Source organism: Mobula hypostoma, chromosome 24 (assembly GCF_963921235.1).
Source record: "Mobula hypostoma chromosome 24, sMobHyp1.1, whole genome shotgun sequence".
NCBI lineage: Eukaryota > Metazoa > Chordata > Chondrichthyes > Myliobatiformes > Myliobatidae > Mobula > Mobula hypostoma.
Genome location: NC_086120.1, coordinates 22,681,146 through 22,703,031, shown reverse-complemented (window position 1 = coordinate 22,703,031; position 21,886 = coordinate 22,681,146). Strand labels below are relative to the sequence as shown.

Genomic DNA, 21,886 nt, shown 5'->3' with positions numbered 1-21,886 from the left:
ACTTCCCTGTAATTCCATGAGCTCTTATCTTGTTAAGCAGCCTCATGTGCGGCATCTTGTCAAAGGCCTTCTGAGAATCCAAGTATGCCACGTCTACTGTATCTCTTTTGTCTACCCTGCTTGTAATTTCCTCAATAAATTGTAGTAGGTTAGTCAGACAGGATTTTCCTTTCAGGAAACCATGCTGGTTTTGGCCTATCTTGTCATGTGCCTCCAGGTATTCCATAATCTCATCCCTAACAATCGATTCCAACAACTTCCCAACCACTGATGTCAGGCTAACAGGTCTATAATTTTCCTTTCTGCTGCCTACCACCCTTCTGAAGTAGAGGAGTAACATTTGCAATTTTCCAGTCATCAGGTACAATGGCAGAATCTATCACTTCTTGAAAGAAAAGAACCTTTGTCTGCTTCAAGGTGCAGTAACCTGCTTGGTCCGCTGAATCCTTCAGAAGGTTGTGAAATCTGTAGATCATTAAGTTGATTTCAAAGTACGTTGCTTAAAGGGAAATTACATGCTGCAGATTTCACTGAGACTTAATTCAAAAGAGGTATACTTAGAAGTATTATATGTATCCTACAGAATGTTATCATGGTTCACTAGCACTATCTTGCCACACCATATGAATAACGAGGTGCACAAATGAATAATTACAGGTGTTAAACAGTAGCTTCTCAACTGGGCACAAATGTGGCTCTGTCTGTGTTGCTTTTAACATGAACATCCATTGAAATCCTAACAACTATTTTACTGTGGTTCATTATTTCATATTGGTCAAGAGTTTAAAGCATCCACTGTTCTTTTCTGTCTTTGCAAGTAGTAAATTAAATCAGTCTAAAAACATCCAAAAAATAATAAAGATGAGAAAAGCCATTCAGCTTATCAATTCTTTGAAGATAAAGGGCTCTGAAGTTTGATAACCTTTCCTCACATTATTCAGGGATAAGCCCCTTGGGCCTTTCCCTATACCATTTCCGAGGTTGAGGAGTATCTTTTATGACATGACTAAAACTTGATATGGTTTTAGCAGAGCATTATCTATGACAGTCTGAAAGGTGACTTCGTATTAAAGCTCAAATGTCTCTATTTTTTGTGGATTGCTGAACTTTCTAAGTGCTAAGATCCACTATCACTTCCAATTCACTTTCAGGTTTTTAATAAACAGTTCCATCACCATTTGTGCAATGTATCCATTCTTTCAATGTTCTATACTTCAGTCATTTCACATTGTGTTGCATTACCATTTTTCTGCCTAATAGCATAAGTGTTCTTTTGTTTATTTTTTTTCACCCTACTCTAGTCTTTTGGACTCCGGAGAAAATGCAGAGAGTAATACAAAAAGTGCCAAGTTTGTGTTTGGAGAGAACATGAGTGAAAGGGTAGTGGTAAGTGTACAAAATTGATTACCTTGTTCAAGATCTAATGTCTTTCCTTCACTTTTATTGTACAGTGATTGCCATTATAATGTGTTCGATAAGTGCAGGAGCAGTGCAATGCACATGTTTATTCTGAATATTTTGAAGTATTTTTTATAGTTGGATATGATATTACTTAGGTGACCTTTTGTAGGGATTTCTATATCCAAATATAACATAGTGAAGTAGAAATACAGGGAATTGATCAGTCTTGTATATGGTTTGTTAAGTATAAGGGAATTACCTTTGCAGAGTTTGCCACGGTCAGGTGATGTGTGCAGTGAAATCAACAGTGACCAGCTCTTTGGAGAAAATGCAGCTACTCCATCAGGATCTGCGTCTGAACCCTCACAGGAAACTACACCAGAGAAAGGTAGTAATGGTTTTGCAAACATTGAACTAATTTTCTGTGTGTTGATAGTTTTAATGGTTTCGTATTTGAAATGGATTCATCCTCTTCATATGAATGATCATTTTACTGAAAATGTATTGTTCTATCATAGAACACAACGGTACAGTATATGAGTGGGCCCTTCAACTCACCAAGTCTACACTGACAAAGATCTAACTAATCCTGTCTGCCAGCACATAGTCCACATTCCTGTATTCATTGACTGTTCAAATATCTGTCTAAATGCCTCTTAAATTTTGTTATCATATCTGCTTCTACTACCTCTCCTGGCAGCATAATTCAAAGCACTTACTGCTGTTGTGTTGAAAAACAAATTTCACCTTGCACATCTCCTTTAAACTTTCCTCATCTAACCTAAAGCGCTAACCTCTTGTATTTCTACCCCAGAAAAAAACGACTCTGCCTCTCATAATTTTATATACTTATCTGGTTGTCCTCAGACTCTGATACTGAAGAGAAAGCAACCCAAGTTTGTTCGATCTCTCATTCTACCTAATATACTCCAATTCAGTCAATTTCCTGGTGAACCCCTTTGCACTTTGTTAAACCCTCCACTTCCTACCTGTAGTATGGTGATCAGAAGTAGACAGTAAATACTCTAAATATGGCCTCATCAAAGTTTTATATACTGCAGCTGCAATGTGATTTACCAACTTCTATACTCTGACTCAAGTGCAGAAGGCAATTTACCACCCTATTCAATTGTGTTGCCATCTTTGTGGAGCTGTGGGCTTGAACTACAAGATCCCTCTTGTATATCAGTGCCCTCAAAGACCCTGCTGTCTACTTCATACTTTTCTCTTGCATGTGACTCCCAAAATATATCGCCTCACAGTTGGCTGGATTAAGCTCCATCTGCCATTTCTCCGCAAAGATTTCCAATTGATCTTTATCCTGCTTTGTCCTTTGACAAGCTTTCTTCTTATCCTGAACTCCACAATGTTCATGACATCTAGAAATCTACTGGTCAGTAAAGCACCACTCCACCACTGTCCTCTGTGACCAAGAAAATTCGGTATCTAACTTGTCAACTCACTGTGGATCCCATGACATAATCTTTTGGACCAGTTTGCCATGAGGAGACTTGTCAAATGCTTTACTGAAGGCAATATAGATAACATCCACTGCCCTCTCTTCATCAAGACATTTTTGTGACCTCAATCAAAAAAACACTCAGTTGTGAGGTAGGATCTCCCTACACAAAGCCATGCTGACTATCCCTGATAAGTGCATGCTTTCCAAATGCAAGAAAAACCTGTCCATAAGAATATCCTTCAGTAATTCCCTACCTTTGATATCAAGCTCATCAACTTCTAATTTCCTGGGTTATCCCATTTCTCCATCCTTCAGGGAAATTACATGCAGTTTAAGAGGATACAGAGATCCCTGTCAAGGGCCCAGTAATCTTCTCCCTTGCCTCCCTCAGTACAGTGTGTTAGATGTGTCAGGCCCCGCAGAGTAGTGCACTGATGTGGCCTGGAATATCAACATTTCCTTTTCCTGCTCTCATTGTTATTCATATCTTTCTCTTTGGTGAATACTGTTGCAAGGTACTCAGTTAGAACCTTGTCCACTTCCTCTGGCTCCAGGCATAAATCACCTCCTTTGTCCTTGAATGGAACAACTCTTTCCCTAGCTACCCTATTACTAATGTATGTATAAATTACTTTTGGATTCTGTTCAATCCTTGTCAAGGACACTTTCTTGGCCTTTTTTTAGCCCTCCTAATTTCTTATTTCCTTTCTACTTCATTTATATTCCTCCAGAGCCTTGTCAGATTTCAATCTCTTAAACCTTGCTTGTGCTTCCTTTTACATTTTGACTAAACTTAAAATAACTCTTTAAGATCAAGTTTATTGTCATCTGACTGTACATATATACAACCAAACAAAACAATGTTTCTCCTGACCACAATACATATATCACACACGCATATAAAACACAATATTACTACAAATAAGTTAATAAAATATAATTCAAAATGCATGTGAAGTGTGCAGCACAGGTAAATAGTAATCAGCTCACTGTCGTTGTGATGAGACCTTATTGTGGCAGGGATTTGCAGCTTGTGGGAAGAAGCTATTACCCATTCTGGCAGTTCTAGTCATGATGCTCTTGTACCTCCTTACTGACAGGAGTGGGTCAAAGAAATTGTACAATGGATGGTTGAGGTAAGAATTCTCAACAACGCTTTGAGCCCTTCATGTACCATGCTTCCAGTAAATGTTGTGACATGGGGGTAGGGGGGTGAGGGAAACCACAGTGATCCTCTCGGCAGTTTCTATTATCCTTTATACTTGCACTCCAGCGCCTTGCAGCTCCGTATCACACATTGATGCAGTCAGACAGAACACTCTCAATGGCTTTCATGTCGAAAGTTGTTACAATAGGAGCCTGGCGCCTTGCACGCTTCATTCTCCTTTGAAAGTTTAGACTAACGAGGGAGTGTTGTGGGTCTAGGTTAGACCATCCATATCAATAATCGTACTCTTCACTCTCCACGGCAAATGTGCAATGGAGAGTGGTCAACCTATGCCTTCATGAAACCCACAATCATCTCTTGTGTCTTGTCCATGTTGAGACTCGGAGTGTTGTTCTCACACCATTTGACAAGACTCTACTTCCTCTATGAATGCTGACTCATCATTGTTACTGACGAGGCCAACCACCGTTGTATCATCAGTGAACTAGATGATGCATTTTGAGCTGGATCTGGCAGGGCAGTCGTGAGTCAGCACTGGGGGCACCAGTGCTCAGCGTGATGGAGCTTGAGATATTGTTGCCAACTTGGACAGTCTCAGGTCTTCGTGTCAAAAAGTCCAAGATTCATTTACAGAGAGGGGTGTTGAATTCCATCAAGGACAGTTTACCGAGATATGATTGTATTAAACACTGAGCTAAAGTCAAGGAACAACAACCTGGCATATCTGGATCAATCGGCACCTAAAATTTTGGCAAACTTCTTGTAGCTGTGTGGTGGAGCGTGTATGGACTGGCTGCATCACAACTTGGTATGGAAACACCAATCTATTGAATGAAAAATCCTACAAAAAGTAGCAATATGGCCCGATCCATCACGGATAAAGCCTTTCCCCACTATTGAGCATGTTTACATGGAGTGTTGTCGCAGGAAAATAGCATCCATCATCAGGGAGTCCCCATCACCCAGGCCATGCCCTCTTCCATGAGGAAGAAGACACAGGAGCCTCAGGACTCACACCACCAGGTTCTGGAACCAAAGAGGATAACTTTACTTAACTTTACTTGCCCCGTCACTGAAATATTCCCACAACCTGTGGACTCACTTTCAAGGTCTCTTCATCTCATGTTCTCAATATTTATTGTTTATTATTATTATTATTATTAATTTTGTATTTGCAGTTTGTTGGGTTTTGTACACAGGTTGTATGCCCAGTTGGTGCAGTCTTTCATTGATTCTATTATGGTTATTGGATTTATTGAGTAAGCCTGCAGGAAAATGAATGGGCAGGTTGTTTATAGTGACATATATGCTCTTTGAAATGTTAAAGAAGTCCCTTAGCTGAGCCACACAATTCTTCAGCACCTGCCCTCATTGTCCAAGGTTCCTAAACCTTGCAATCCTATTTTTCATCCTCACAGGATCATACTGGTCCTGAACTCTAACCATCTGGCTATTAAAACATTTCCACTTCAGATATAGATTTACACTACCCACCTTCCAAACAGCTACTCCCAATTTACCTTCACCAGCTTCTGCATAATACTGTTGTAATTAGTTTTTCTCAGTTTAGCGTTTTCACAGAAGGAACAGTCAGAATCAGAATAGGGTTTATTATCATCGGCCTGTGACATGAAATTTGTTAACTTAGCAGCAGCTGTTCCATGCAATACATAATCTAGCAGAGAAAAACAATAATATAATAATAAATAAGTAAATCTGTTATAGTATACGTATATTGAATAGATTAAATATTGTGCAAAAACAAATAATACTGTATATTTAAAAAAAGTGAGGTAGTGTCCAGAGATTCAATGTCCATTTAGGAATCAGATGGCAGAGGGGAAGAAGCTGTTCCTGAATCGCTGAGTGTGTGTCTGTGTGCCTTCAGGCTTCTGTATCTCCTACGTGATGGTAACAGTGAGAAAAGGACATGCCCTAGGTGCTGGAGGTCCTTAATAATGGACGCTGCCTTTCTGAGACACCGCTCCCTAAAGATGTCCTGGGTACTTTGTAGGCTAGTACCCAAGATGAAGCTGACTAGATTTACAACCTTCTGTAGCTTCATTCGGTCCTGTGCAGTAGCCCCTCCATACCAGGTGGTGATGTAGCCTTGCAGAGTGCTCTCCACAGTACAAGTATAGAAGTTTTTGAGTGTATTTGTTGACATACCAAATCTCTTCAAACTCCTAATAAATTATAACCACTGCCTTGCCTTCTTTATAACTATATTGATATGTTGGGACCAGGTTAGATACTCAGAGATCTTGACATCCAGGAACTTGAAGCTGCTCACTCTCCACTTCTGATCCCTCTATGAGGATTGGTATGCGTTCCTTCGTCTTACCCTTCCTGAAGTCCACAATTAACTCTTTCGACTTACTGACGTTGAGTGCCAGGTTGTTGCTGCGGCACCACTCCACTAGATGGCGTATCTCACTCCTGTATGCCCTCTCATCGCCACCTGAGATTCTACCAACAATGGTTGTATCATCAGCAAATTTATAGATAGTATTTGAGCTATGCCTAGCCACATAATCATGTGTATATAGAGAATAGAGCAATGGGCTAAGCACACACCCTGAGGTGCGCCAGTATTGATTGTCAGCGAGGAGGATATGTTATCACCAGTCTGCCCAGATTGTTGTCTTCTGGTTAAGAAGTCGAGGATCCAATTGCAGAGGGAGGTACAGAGGCCCAGGTTCTGCAACTTCTCTATCAGGATTGTGGGAATAATGGTATTAAATGCTGAGCTATAGTCGATGAACAGTATTCTGATGTAGGTGTTTGTGTTGTCCAAGTGGTCTAAAGCCGAGTGGAGAGCCATTGAGATCGTGTCTGCTGTTGACCTATTGTGGCGATAGGCAAATTGCAATGGATCCAGGTCCTTCAGGAGTTCAGTCTAGTTACGACCAACCTCTCAAACCGTTTCATCACTATCGATGTGAGTGCTACCGGGCGATGGTCATTAAGGCAGCCCACATTATTCTTCTTAGGCACTGGTATAATTGTTGCCTTTTAGAAGCAAGTGGGATCTTCCACACGTAGTAGTTAGAGTCTTATCATAACTATCTCATAAGGTGTTCTTCAAGTACTTTCCTTATCTCATGTTTTGGATATACCACTCCTCTACGATCTCCCTACCATTTCCATCTCTGCTTCAGTGCCAGTACTTGCTTCTCTTTGAGCAACTTGTCTTATAAGCTGGGTAAGTGTTTGGTACTTCAGTTTGAAAAATTGAACATTGATTTATTATTATCACATGTATTGAAGTACTGTGGGAAAACTTGCCGTACATACTATCTGTACACATCAGTTCATTACAACAGTGCATTGAGGTAGTGCAAGGTAAAACAGTAACACTGCAGAATAAAGTGTCACAGTACAGAGAAAGTGTAGTGTTCATAGAGAGTAAAGTGCATGGTCTCAATGAGGTAGATTGTGAGGTAAGAAACTGGCAGACCTGTGAGTAGATTTAAAAGAACATTATTAGTATTTCTTAGGGACATAGAATTTACATTTAATAAAGTACAACAGCCACAATAGAAGTATTATGTAGAGTATTGCCAATATGAGCAATGCCACACTCCGGCAGCACGTTCATTCTCCTAGTAGCTACTTGGTTATCATTGATAAAGTTGTAATCTTTAAATCCTTAAGAAAAAGATTTCCTTAAAGCTGTTCCCTCATGGACATTCATTAGAGGAATTGTGGATTGCAAAACTTGCCTTCTATTAATCATTACCTGTGTTTATCTACCTTATATAAATCTTACAAAGCTTTCTGTGTGGTAAATTTCTACAGCCTTTGGGTTTTTACAGAGGAAGCTGGCAAGAGGCAGTGGTCAGGTGTGAAATTTCTTGACTTTACTAATTTTTGAATTTCCAGGAATTCTTTCTTTTAGTGATTTTGAAGAATGTACCAACTTGGCATTAAGTATAAGAATGACCGTTGATTAGCTTTGGCTAAAATCAACTATGTTCAAGTGCTATAACACTGATTCAGTTATAGTCCTCGGGCTTGATCTATGTAAATCCTTTCATAGACCAGTAGGCCATTTTTAGTCAATGTTAAGTACATGGTACGGGGTTAAAAAGATAAATTTGTCATTTTGATTTGAAATGATTGTCTATGTTTCCTGTACTTGAAGGGGAGAAATCATACCATGCTCATTGAGGCTTCTAAAAGTACTAAATTAATGTAAGTACCAATTAACTTCCAGTAAACAATGTGACAGAATCACTGGAGGAGTCTGCAGCTGCTTACACCAAAGCAACAGCCAAGAAATGTTTGTTGAAAAAAGTTGAGGTTATCACAGGAGAGGAAGCAGAAAGTAATGTCTTACAGGTACGTGATTAAAAACAACAAAAATAACTGTTCTTTTCATTTGAGTTGACTAGTTGGAAAATACTACACTTACCTTCAAAGTAAATTAGTACATTTTAAATTGTTAGAATTTTCCCCTTTGCAGCAGTTCCACCTAGAAACTCACGTTCAATGTCACCATTAAGACTTGTACAAAAGCCCCCTGCAGAGATTGGATAACCAATCTCTCATAGAAACGATTGTTGTTTAGTTGAACTGTTCTGTTGAATCTACTCTTGTTATTGTATTGACTATTATAGCTTTTTCTATGTCGGTTTCCTACATTTCTGTTTCCCTTAAAATCTTGTACCTGGCTCTTTTTTTAAAACACTTAAAGCAAGTTTATGGTTCTCTGATCTTTTCAGATTTTCAATCATTTAAAAATTAATATTAATCTTATCTAAGGATTCAAATCATCATCTGGTAATGTACTTTTTCAGCCACCAGTGCTAGAATGTCCATAAGTATTGTAGGTTGTTAATGTTTTACTCAAGGATTGCCTATAGTTATCCTAAAGATTTTTTAAGGTTCTATCAAAAAGTTTTACATTTTCACTGAGTTTTGATCATTTTGGTGTACATTTTGAGTTTTAGACGTAGTTGTATTATTGAATTCATCTATTTGGTTGAAATATGTGATATTATTTTTCTGATGAGCTTGTTCCCTCATGGACTTTGATCAATCTAGCCAACTTAATATAAAAATGAGCCTTTTGTCAGTCCTTGTGTTGCTTGTTTTCCATTGGATTGTTTCTTTTTCCAGACCATCATTCTGAAACTTTATACTTTCTTTCTATAATGTAGGATTTTCATTTAATTTTACGTGTACTACCTAATAAACGAGAGCACTGCCCATCCAAGTTGAGTGTGGTGCAAGAGTTTTGATAATATTGGAACAATTCATTGTACCAGGTTTTGAAAATTGAATAGAATTTTTGAGCCAGGTATACAGTAGATCATTAAGGAGTGATAGGCAACTTTGGTGAATCAATGCTGCCTTTCAGTTTTCTGATGGCCAGAAAGTTTATATTTATTTTAGAGGAACATTCACCCATCCACTTCTGTTACAGTGCCTATGCAAACTTTGATTAGTGGCAATTGATTTTATTGACAATTAAGCTTAAGGGAAAATAGATCTATTATCTGTTATAGTAAAACCTAAAGAAGGGATTTGTACAGGTGTCAGCATTGTCATAAGACATTGATATGTCATGTAAATTGGAAAATTTTTACTGAAAATCGGTAAAGAAATCAGTGAGTTATAGGTTACTGACTTGTTGAGAAATACGAGATAACACTGAGATGTTGTTCTATGCTCATTTCCCCACCTACACTTATAACTTTGAGATTTTGTTAAGAAAGTTTCTGGAGAGGTTGGATTTTTGTGTCTCTAGAAGGGACCGCACCTTACCTTCTCAATACTTCATGCCTAGGTTCCTGGATGTACCAGATTCTAAGAAATCATGAACCTTTGCTAAATTCAGTACTCCTTGAAACTGTTGAATCCTTCTGATCTGAAGGTTGCTGGAAATTCAAGCATGTTTTTAATATGCTTTTCCATCTTTAGAATGGATGTTAAACAGAGGCTCACTGGGAAATATGTTGTTGGATATATTAAATTTAAGCATCTATTAGCTGTCTCCAACCTTCTTCACACTCTCCTCCCTTGATGTTTTCATAGAAACAGAAAGCCTACAGCACAATACAGGCCCTTCGGCCCACAATGCTGTGCCAAACATGTACTTACTTTAGAAATTACCTAGGATTACCCATAGCCCTTTATTTTTCTATCTCCATGTCTCTTAAAAGACCCTATCGTATCCGCCTCCACCACCGTCGCTGGCAGCCCATTCTACGCACTCACCATTTTCTGCATTAAAAAAGACTTACCCCGAAGATCTCCTCTGTACCTACTTCCAAGCACCTTAAAACTATGACCTCTCGTGTTAGCCATTTCAGCCCTGGGAAGAAGCCTCTGACTATCCACATGATCAATGCTTCTCCATCTAATGCCTCTCCATGTTATTCCATCTAACTCTCATATTTTTTTTCAAACTTTTCCTCTGCCTCAATCTATCATTCACCAGCCACTGCATCCCAGTCTACCCCTGCTCCCCTGCCTGTCATCTTACAGCTTTCCTTAGTTCACTGATTACTTGGAGACTTCTGTCTTAGTGCTGCTCTTCTCTTTTTATTGGTCATCTCACCTCTCTGCTCTCAATCCTTCTTACAGGTCTCAACCTGAAACTTTGGCAATTCTTTTACTCTCACAGATGCTGTTTGACTGCAGAGATCTTCCGGCAGATTGCTTTCTCTAAATTTAAGCATTGAATGGCCTGTGGTTAATGAGAATATTGTAAATGAAGGCTGTTTGATGTTCTTCGATAAACCCAGCTTTTGGAGGGATTTTCCTGTATTCAAAAACATCTTTTTAGTTTGACAAAATGCATCCCCTTAAAAGATTCGAGTAGGATAACAAAATTTCTTGTGGTCATTTTCATTAGAACCATTATCGTCTTGCATTGAGCAGAAGAATACATTCATTAAAAGAAATTTGTAGGTTACAAAGGTTTGCTGCAAAAGTAACTTTCTTTTGCCGAAAATGCTGCAAGGATCAACAAGGACTTGACTAAGTAGAGTGTAAAGTCAAATATTAAATGTGGAACATAGCAATTATGTTTTACGTGTTAAAATTAAATAGCTTTGCAATAATTGTTGCTCTGTAGCTTTGCTTCATGATACTTCACGGTTGAATGACAGGTAAGCTCTTAGGTATAAGTGTCTTATGATAACGTTATCTGTTTTTGTCACTGCAATCATAAGTGATAGGGTTAACTTCCCATTGTTTTCATATTGCAGGTGTATTTCCAAAGAGGCTCATATAGTTTGTAATAAACTGTAGAGAGTGAAAAAGTAAAAAGTAGCATTCAAGTTACCATCACTTTAATATGCCTTTTTTTTTGTTCCTGTTTTAGTTGAATATCAGTCTGCATGGGGTCTGGAAATTTAATCCGCTGATTGGAAAGCTACAGTTTCTTGGTTTCAGAATTTTCTTGATTAATTTCAGATACAATGCAAGCTATTTGTGTTTGACAAGACGTCACAAACCTGGGTAGAAAGGGGAAGAGGTCTTTTGAGGCTCAATGATATGGCATCTGGTGATGATGGAGCATTGCAGTCAAGGCTAGGTATGTGTTCTACTACTGTACTGTTTGATAAAGTCATAATTTATAGAACTTACTAAAAGTTTATGATCTATAAAAGTTCGCATCTTGGTTTGTTTAACTTGTAAAATCTTGTGAAAAAAATTATAGTGGAAATTGTTTTCAGTAATTAAAAGTTCAAGGTTAGTACCTACATTGTCTAAAGCAAAATGATGATGTGCACATACTGAACTTTGCTGGTATGTGGTCTGTGAATGAGGGAGGTCCAGAAACAAGACATTTCAGAGGCACCTGTTTGAAAAATCTCAGTATCAAAGCAAATAGAGTGGAAACCAAGGAATGGAGTCCTTGTAGGAGTCAGGGTGGGAGAAATATGAATGTTGTGGCTGGCTTATCTCCTGGGATGAAGAAATCATGCAAAAGGAAAGGAAGAGTGAGGGTTGGCCCTTCTGATCTTTCAGAGTTTGTTAAAAAAAAAATCCTGTCTTCTAAACCAACTGTTCACTTCTATATAACTTTTTTATTATGGGAAACCAGTGTAGGGAAAAAATAGCAATAGCCACCAAAGTCTAACTCACTATATGTCCTGTATTGTTCATGACAAAAAAGAATAATTGTAAAGAAGACATTTTTTGAACCAAATCTCCAAAATGACAGAACAATTTCAACTGAGCACTTAATGTTGGAAATCTTCAAATAGATTTGCACTCAGATATCTGTTTAAAATATTGTAGTATAGATCTTATTCTAAAGAAACTAAGGTAACTGCATCATTGACTGTACTTCTATTGTTCTTGCTTTATTGCAGTGATGCGGACTCAGGGCAGCCTTCGATTGATTCTGAATACCAAACTATGGGCTCAAATGCAAATTGATAAAGCTAGTGAAAAGAGTATTCGAATTACAGCCATGGATGCTGAGGACCAAGGTGTCAAAGTCTTTCTAATTTCGGTATGTTTGCCTCAACAGTGCTTCATTTATTTTAACAGCTCGGACTTCACGGTTATTGCCTTACTTCAGGGTCAGAGGTAGAAGAATAGGGCAAAGAGACAAGCAATCTAAAATAGGAGAAGGAATTGTAGAAAGGCTGTAGGGGTGGCTGAGGGTTGGTGGAGTGGGAATGGACAGAAACACACAGAAGAGAAGGACAAAAGAGAGAATTTATTGCCAACATGTGGCCTAGCCTGGGAGTGCTCCATGGTTTCCTATATGGACACAATTTCCTCCTTCAGCTTACTGATCACAAAAGCACTAAAATTACACCGCAAGATGCAAGTATATATAAAGGTTTAATGATTAAATTTCTCCTCCTAAGAGATAATCTGTTTTATTCTATAGAATTATTTTTTGGACTTATTATAGGCCAGTTCAAAAGATGCTGGACAGCTGTATGCAGCGCTACATCACCGTATTTTGGCATTGAGAAGTCGTTCTGAGCAGGAACCAGAACCTCCTTGTATAACTTCAGAATCAGGAGTGACACAGTCAAATGAGGAAGATAGTGATGATGATGATGGAGTTCTTGCTCCTGCTACAACAACAAGTGGTAAGTTTGATATTGGAAAATAAATAATGGATTGCTTAAACTTGTAATTTGTTAGACAACACATTAATATCTGCCAAGCAGTTAATGTCAGCAACTCCAATGAAGTAACTTCCATCTGTTGTGAATTTAAAATTACAGTGACATGTGCTTTATTACAATATTCCAAATTCCCTAAGATGTACGAAAATGTCGTCCCCTTTGTATCTTAATGTCTCTTTTTATACCCTTTGATTACAAACTTCAGAGAGCACATAAATTGTTGTGGATACCCCTCAGGGATCAAATTCAATCTTGTTGACTTTAACAATTTTTAGAAGTGTGAAGAAAGGGCTAAAAGCCAAAAGGAAACTCATCCATTCTTAAAGAATATTTTAATTTGATTCTTTCTGATGGAGAGACCTTGAGGTCATGAGTGTCAAGTCTTGCATTAGATAGAACATTGGACTTTGATTGGAGGGCATAATCCTAATAATAAAATTGAAACAAATAAAAGAAGTCCATCTTCTGAGCCTTTTTTCTGTTTTTATTTCAGATTTTCAACATCTGTAGGGTTTTGCTTCTTTTGTAATGCAGAAAGTAAAGTTATACTGACTATTTTTGTGCTCTATTCAATTATTTAAAAGTCTTGATTTTTTTTTCTTGAAGTTGCATTGTTCGTCTACTTTATTGAATTGCCTGTAGATGATTCTGATGTTAAAGTAGCTGATTAAGCGCAAGTCCAAAAGCAACATGGAGCTCATGTAAGAATTTGGAATCCAAACAGAAGATACTGAAAGTATTCAGTAGGGCAGCAGATATCAGATGTAATGGAAGTTAACAATTCAGGTGAATGGCCTTTCAATGATAGGGACAAAATTAGTTTTACGGTGCAGAGAGATGATGTGTGGCAGGGTGCTGGGGCAAAGAGAACAAAACAGAAGCCTGTGATAGTGTATTGAGGGGTGAGATTGAATGTTAGAAGTCGTGGTGATACCAGCTGAAAGAGAGTGATAACGACAAGTGTATAACAAAAAGGTAGGTTAGACAGGCATATATAACCGAGGACAAATGAAATCTGCAATTAATAGAGGTGGAGAGAGAGAGAAACGGAATGCTAGCAATGTGAGATCTGGGGGTTGACATGGTATTTGGTGCTGCTGTGGTATAGCTCCAGTGAATGACTTTCACTCCTGACGGTGACTCTGCAGTTTTTACATGAACCCTTTTGATTTCTTCCAGTTTATTTCCACGTCCTAAAGATATGTCCATGGGGTAACTGGTAACTTTAAGTTGTTCCTGGTTTGCAGAAGAATTGAAAGAGAATTGGATGGGCACATGAGAAAGAATATCTTATTGGGGAACATGTGGAGGATTGAGACTGATGAGAATGCTCTGAGAACCAGTGTAGACTTGATGAGGCAAATTATCTCCTACATCATAAATAGAAAAAATATAAAATAACTGGACTGACTACTTCACTGAAATTGTTGAATACACATAGTTGAATTTGAAATTTTATACCATGCCTTATCGGAAGATTTAAGTAATATTCCTTGATCTTGAATATAACCAAATCCTTGCCACCATTGATTTTCTTAGCATTTGGCTGCTACATTTCAAGACTGCTATCATATTTGTTAAAAATTACTGATGCATATCTTGCAGATGTGCCTGCTTGCATTTTTTTTAGAGCAGGTAGCAGGTCTCCTGTGGCATTACTAAAAATCTAGCGGAGAATATGCTGTTGAAAGGGTAACAGTGATTCATCTGGGAATAAAACACATTGCTACTGAAAATTTGGAATTGCCTTTCTAAGACTTGCTCAAACTGGTGGTGGTATCTCCGATTAACTGGACTCTGAACATATTCACTCACTGCTCAGTCATACTTTATTCTTCCCCCTTCCATTCCAGTCCTGAAGAAGGATCTCAGCCTGAAATGTAGAGTATTTATTGATTTCTATAGATGCTGTCTGACTTGCTGAGTTCTTCCAGTATTTTGTGGGTGATTTTGATTTTACTTGTGCACAGGAGAACAGCATGGCCCCTGTCACCACACTGTCCTGAAGTCAGAACAGAAAATTTTATTTTTATATAGAATTAACTAGCAGTTACTGGGTATTGATCATTTGGTAACTGTATGTTTGAATTTCTTGGATGCTAGATCCATCACTATTCACAATAGAGGTAATGAAAGTCAATAGAAACTACAAGCTGACAACTGATGATACTTTGAAGTCAGAAAAGCAATTGTCCTTTAGTTGGTGGGTGTGTGTTTTGCATACCTCCATTGTATTCAGAATCTGAATCAGGTTTAATGTCATCAGAATTTGTTGTGAAAATTGTTAACTTTATGGCAGAAATAAATATAGAGGAAAAAACTGAATTACAGTAAATAACATGTATGTCTATTAAATAATTAAGATAAATAAGTAGTGCAAAAAAAATTTAAAAAGTAGTGTAGTGTTCATGGGTTGAATGTCCATTTAGGAATCGGATGGCAGAGGAGAAGAAGCTGATCCTGAATCACTGAGTGTTTGCCTACAGGCTTCTGTACCTCCTTCCATTCTTATCTCATCTCCAGTAAGGTGAACCTGCTCTGCAAAGGGAAGCGGTGCTCTTCAAAGACCTTCCTTGTCTGGGCTGTTTTGCACTCTCTGCAATCTTTATCTTTGCTTATTGGACAATGTGTTAACCCCTGCCTTCCTGCAGCTTCCAATGTGGTACCATGACACTGCAGTTCAGGGAACCGTTCAAGGGGGAGAAGAGAAGTGTAGCTGTAATTGGAAATAGCATATACAGAAACAGATACAATTTTCTGTAACATGATCAGGAGCCCCGAAGGCTGTGTGCCCAGGTTCGGGACATCTCATCTGACCTGCAGAGGAATTTATAGTGGGAGGGGAAAGATCCAGTTGTTGTGGTCCATGTAGTATCAATGACATGGGAAGAACAAGGAAAGAGGTTCGAGCAGCTTGGTATTAGATTAAGGCACGGAACCAGAAAGGTTCCGGATTGTTCCCTGAGCCACATGCAATCTTAATGTCAAATAAAAGGATATCCCTTTAAAAGAGAGATGAGGAGGATCTTCAGAGGGTGGTGAGTTTGTGGACTTCATTGCCACGGACTGCTGTGGAAGCCAAATTGTTTGGTATATTAAAAGTAGAGGTTTGTAGGTTTTTGGTTGGTAAGGACGTCAAAGATTATGGAGAGAAGGCAGGAGAATAGGGTTGAGAGGGATAATAAATCAACCATGACCAAATGGCAGTGCAACCTCAATGGACTGAAAGGCCTAATTCTGCTCCTATGTCAAATATGGTCTTATGATAAGTACTTTTGACAGATTTCCTAAAAACTAAATAGTTTCTTTACCAATTCCAAGTGAGTAAGTTTAATCCTTTTGATTCCACTTATTCATACACTACACATGTACAAATGTTTGTAAGTCTCTGAAATAGAAATGCGGGATTTTGTCTTCAAGTAAGTAAACAAGATAAGCACTTTTATGCAGAAAGCCAAGAAACATAGCATTATAAGAAAAGTTAAACATTAGCATGTCTCCTAGTTATATATCATTCTATAAGGTTCAAAGCTTCATTTTATTATCAAAATGTGTATACCGAATACAACTCTGAAATTTCTCTTCTCCAGATAGCCATAAAATACAAAAAAAGTTGAAAGACCTCAATCCCACCTCCCACATGAAAAGAAAAAGAAACAGAAACTTGCAAGCCCCACCCCTCCCTCACACAAAAACTAGCAGATCACCCACATGGAGAAACTACAAGAACATCAAATCCCAAACACCTAGCCTGCATATAGAGAACACAAAAAAATTAGAACTACTACTACTACGTCGACTCAGGCCTAGGGGGCCAGCGTCGGGCAAATAGGAACTACAGTCCAATCGATAAATCCCAGAATTCCGATAACAACTCCAAGAGCATCGACTCAAACCAGTGGTCTCTCCGAGAACCACTTGCTCTTCCTCAATGCTTTAATCGGTTAGAGACATAGAAATATAGTTCATGGTTACTAAAAAAAAATTTCAGATGTTTGCTTTTGAAAATTTTATTCAGATTATGCTCTGTTATATCATTGTTCAGATTTTCTAAAATTTATTCCTTTTGCTATTTGAATTCTAAGACATATGGAAATAACAATGTGGCCCTGTAACCATTTAGAATGTGTTTAACGATAGAGTGGTAGGCAATGTCAATGCATAATTTTCATATTTCATATAATCTCAGAAAAGTCACGGAACAGAAGCATGTCCACTGAGTGTGTAACAGCTTTATGCAAAAACAACACAGCCAATCCTGCCAACTGGCCTTCTTGCCAAAGTCATGCAAATTTTCTTTTTTTCAAGTGCTTATTTGTCTCACCTTCGAACTCTAGAACTGTATCTGTCTCACCATTATCCATTGTACAGGTCCACAATCCCTTATCCGAAATCCTTGGGGCCAGTTGCATTTGGGAATTCAAAATTTTTCAGATTTCAGAAAATTGATAATTATACTGATAATTAACCTGTCTCAGTGCGGGTGGGCTTTAGGACCTCGGGGGAGCTCCGGACCTACGCACATCCTCCCGTATACTTTAAATCATCTCTAGATTACTTATAATACCTAATACAATGTAAATGCTATGTAAATAGTTGTTATACTGTATTGTTTAGGGAATAATGACAAGAAAAAGTCTGTACATGTTCAGATGACGAGTGCTGGAGAGAGAACTTTTGGGTTTTTCTGATCCACGCTCTTTTACAAATACTATTACAGTTTATTTATATACTGATAAATGAAATAGTGGGATAATTATAGACCATAAATACACTAATACATTTTATTTCCAACAAAAACATTCAATAAAACATAAAAATATACAGCTTCAAACAAACCGAATCAAACGCATGGTAAATGACTTATTGGAATAAATGTAGAACATAAATACTCTAGGACATATACAGGTTCAAACTAAGCTAAGTATGTACAGGTACCTCGAGTTAAGTTGCAATATGTCTGGCGAACAAAGCTAAATACTCTACGGGTACCTGATGGCCAGGAACAGGATTCTCAAGTTATGAAGCAGCACTACAACAGACAGCGTTTTTAAAGACTTCTTCAAGTGTCGTCTGTCTCATTAACATAGGTTTATGTCTAAGCAATCTCTCTTTAACTGGGTAAACTGCCATAATCTCTTGCTCACTGATAAATGCATGTTGTTCAAGGCCAGCAATTAACTGATCATACATTTTCACCATATCTATGGGGATTTTCACCTGTGTTCACTATGTCATCATCATCACTACTATCTTCATGCTTATCTGTATTTAACATCATTTCAGCAATTTCCCCATCAGTGAAGGAATGCTCAACAGGTGCATCATTGTCAATGTTCATCATTTCTTCAATGTCAGCTTCCTCTAACTTATTTAGACTTTTGGTCGATAACATTTTAGCATGTTACGAGGTTTGATATCATCTTCTCATTAGTGACACGAAATCCTTGATAACGATAGATGCTTCTCTTTTTCTCATTGTTACCCATAGTGGTATCTGCAGCTCTTTTTGACATTTTCACAGTGAAATTAAACACAAAGTCAACAATGAACACAAAATATCAGTGAACAGCAAATGCACGTGTAACCAGTACAAGCACTGTCACAAATGACGTCTGGCGGCCTCTGCTAGTGCTGCCACGTCACTCTTGAGTGACGTCAGCTGTTGACGTGCTAAATAAGCCTTGTTACGACACTCTCCACACTCCACGAAGAAAACTTCGGTTTTCAGATTTCAGAATTTCGGATAAGGGATTGTGGACCTGTATTTACTGTATTTATAACATTTCTTTTAATGCTGTTGATTTTGGTTCTTTCACCTTCATTCTGTCCTCTGGGTCTTGGGTCTTGAGTCTTGTGTCAGTGGAAAGAATTTCTCTGTCGATAGACCCTTCATAAATTTTCAATGGCTCTATCAAATTGCTTCTGAGGCTCTGTTCCAAAGAAGTTTGTTAAATTGTGTAACATTATTTGTTAAGTTCTTATGGGGATTCAGGCAAAAGTTTGTATGGGATTATATTATTGCAAAGGGTAATATACAGCATTTTAAAAATTTGTGTTTGGAATTTGGTACTGTTCTCCATTCCTAGTTACCCTCCCCTCTCTCCCCCCCCCAAATGGAATTGGGCCAGTTATGTATGGAATTCTGGGATAACACCTTTTACAATTTAGGAATGTCAGAGTAATGTGCAAATGGACAAAAACCTGATAGTTTTTTTTAATTAAAATAGTCCTCATTTTCTTCTTGGTGCCAGGAGTTAAGTTGCCAACTAGGTTATCTTCCCACATTTAATACCTGTCATAGTTACCAAGTAATGAAGGTGGTTATTATGTGTGATCATTGGAACACTGTTGTAACCTACTTGAAGTTAATTGGCATTGAAGTTATCAAATATTGTCATTGGCACTCATTTCATTGTATACTGCATTAGGCTTGATTTAAAATATGCACTTGATCCTGATTGAACAATGCTGCCCTAGTTTTGTAATTGAGTTGTAATATAATTGGCGTAGTTAAGCATCACAGATGAAACTTGTCTCCTTACCTAATGATAAAAGACTCTAATTTCTCCATCACTTGTCATTCATTCAAAAGGTTATTCATCCCTGCGATAGTTGCAAGGGAAACATCCAAATGTCTTCAGATATTCAGCAATGACATAAACAGACATTTCATCCGCATTCAAATTCATCACAGCCCTCCAATAATATAGCAGCCAATACTATCCCACAACAGAACCTGAAAGAGTCAGGCTGAGGCACAGAAGTTATCAGTTACATTACATAAAGTGCAAGCAATGACCACTACCCTACTGTATCCTCGTCAGATTGAAAATTATAATGGTGATAGGTTTTGTTCATTCGTTTGCAAGGCATAAAAAATACAAATGAAGCTCTGACTAATTGGTTTGTGGCACCCTAATTATGTTTAAAACTATCATTAAAAGCCTTTTAATTGATTTGAAATAGATATGGACTGCAGCTTCAAAAAGGTTTAAACTCTTGAGGAGAGAGAGGAGGGGAGTGGGATTAAAGTAAGTGGGGGAGGGAGAGGGGAGGAGTACAAAGTAAACGTCAAAAGGCTAAATGATCTGTTCTGTGTTGAGGCATTTTGTGATCGTGCCAAATACTTACCTGAAAATCTGGTGCTGAAGATTAGATCCAAAATAGCTGCTAATTGAATTTACTGCTGATTAAACCAAAGGAGGAATTAATACTATACCACTTCTAGATAATTTGCTTCTCATGGTTCCAACTGTGGCTCAATGCTGACTTTCTTGCCTGTGATTTTAAAGGTTGTGGGTTCAACAGGTGTACATTACTGAGGAAGTACTGTAATGTTAGAGCTGTCTTTTATTGGATGAGCTTTAACATGGGATTATCTAAAGATATATAATAGAATATCCATGTTTCCATGCATAACTCAGTAATGAAACAATGTAGGGATCCAAAGTATTGCATATAAGTTAGGTTTAATATAAGGATGTGCACACACTATTGTTTATTTTTCCCAAAACGCCTATAAGAGGCCCTCCATGGTCCAAAGGGTGTCTAATTTTAATTTTCCTGATTGTAAATTGAGTTTTTTTCAGATCTATTTTGAAGTAACTACATCTTGTGTGAACCTGACCCAGGTACTTTTGGTCCACTTGGAACAGAACAGCAGAGGAACGTGCCCTTTGACCCACAATGCCCACTAAACTAATCCCTTCTGCCCATACAATGTCCATATCCTTCCATTCTCTGCTCATTCATATGCCCACCTCAGAGCATCTTAAACACCTCTGTAGTAGTTGCTTCCAATTCTGCCCCTGACGGTGCATTACAGGCACCCACCACTTTTTGTGTAAAAAGGAACATGCCCAATCTTACCTAAAATGCATGCCTTTAAATTAGACATTGAACATGAGATGGAACCACAAAGAAAATCAAAACAATTGTTCAGTTTCTGTGAGAGGCCTGCTACAGTTTAAACCAGTTAGCTGAGGATGAACTAGGCTTAACAAGGTACCAAAGGAATGCCTTTGATACTATTACAAGGACTGTTTACAATGACCAAGGAATCTTTTTTGGATACTTTTGTTGGAATAAGAAAGAACTTCCTTATTAATGTACTTTTATCTAAAATTTGAAAACAAAACAAGATTGCCCTGCCATTGCATCATCAGGCATTATTTCAATATTTTTGACAGGAGAAAGAATGTTGTAAAATCTTAAGACAGTAATAAATTAATGGGAGGTGTTAGAGTAATGGTAGCTGAAGATTGTCGTCAAACACTGCATTTATTCCATGAGGTACCAAAACGGATGAATTGAAAGTTTGTATTAGAGCATTATCTGTTTTGAGAAAATATTAATGGATTACACATGAGAACTGAAATGCAAACACATTTGATAGCTGATCCATCTGTGTGAACTTCCTTCAAAGTAACATAAATTAGGAAATGGGAAATTAAGCATGCAGATTCAATAGGAATGATCTCAATGAAAACTTGGAGCCAAATTGTTACATCACTTCATCATCTGATGCAAGCTGTTTTACCACGTCACAAGATTTTATTTGAATTACTGATGGTTCTGAGGAAGAACAGCTTTAGTACCAAAAAGTGATGCAGTGCAGGCCTTCAATTCTTCTCTTAAAGCTTCTCGAGCAATCTATACAATATAGATCTATTGACAGTGTGACAGACATTGATAAAAACTGTACATTTTCCTGCTTAATTTTTAAACTTTGTCGCCACCTAG

The 21,886-nt window shown here is 37.9% G+C and overlaps 1 protein-coding gene across 3 annotated transcripts in view; it reads left to right on the top strand.

The window, feature by feature from the left end:
• The window catches only part of ranbp3b (RAN binding protein 3b), a 134,400-nt gene that overhangs the window by 109,719 nt on the left and 2,795 nt on the right, over positions 1 to 21,886 (top strand). For all 3 annotated transcript variants that reach the window (XM_063032521.1, XM_063032522.1, XM_063032519.1), the window contains 6 exons: positions 1,302 to 1,386; positions 1,669 to 1,789; positions 8,251 to 8,375; positions 11,460 to 11,580; positions 12,365 to 12,507; positions 12,919 to 13,102. In XM_063032521.1, coding sequence (XP_062888591.1) covers positions 1,302 to 1,386; positions 1,669 to 1,789; positions 8,251 to 8,375; positions 11,460 to 11,580; positions 12,365 to 12,507; positions 12,919 to 13,102 — 779 coding nt within the window. The remainder of the gene's footprint in view (positions 1 to 1,301; positions 1,387 to 1,668; positions 1,790 to 8,250; positions 8,376 to 11,459; positions 11,581 to 12,364; positions 12,508 to 12,918; positions 13,103 to 21,886) is intronic.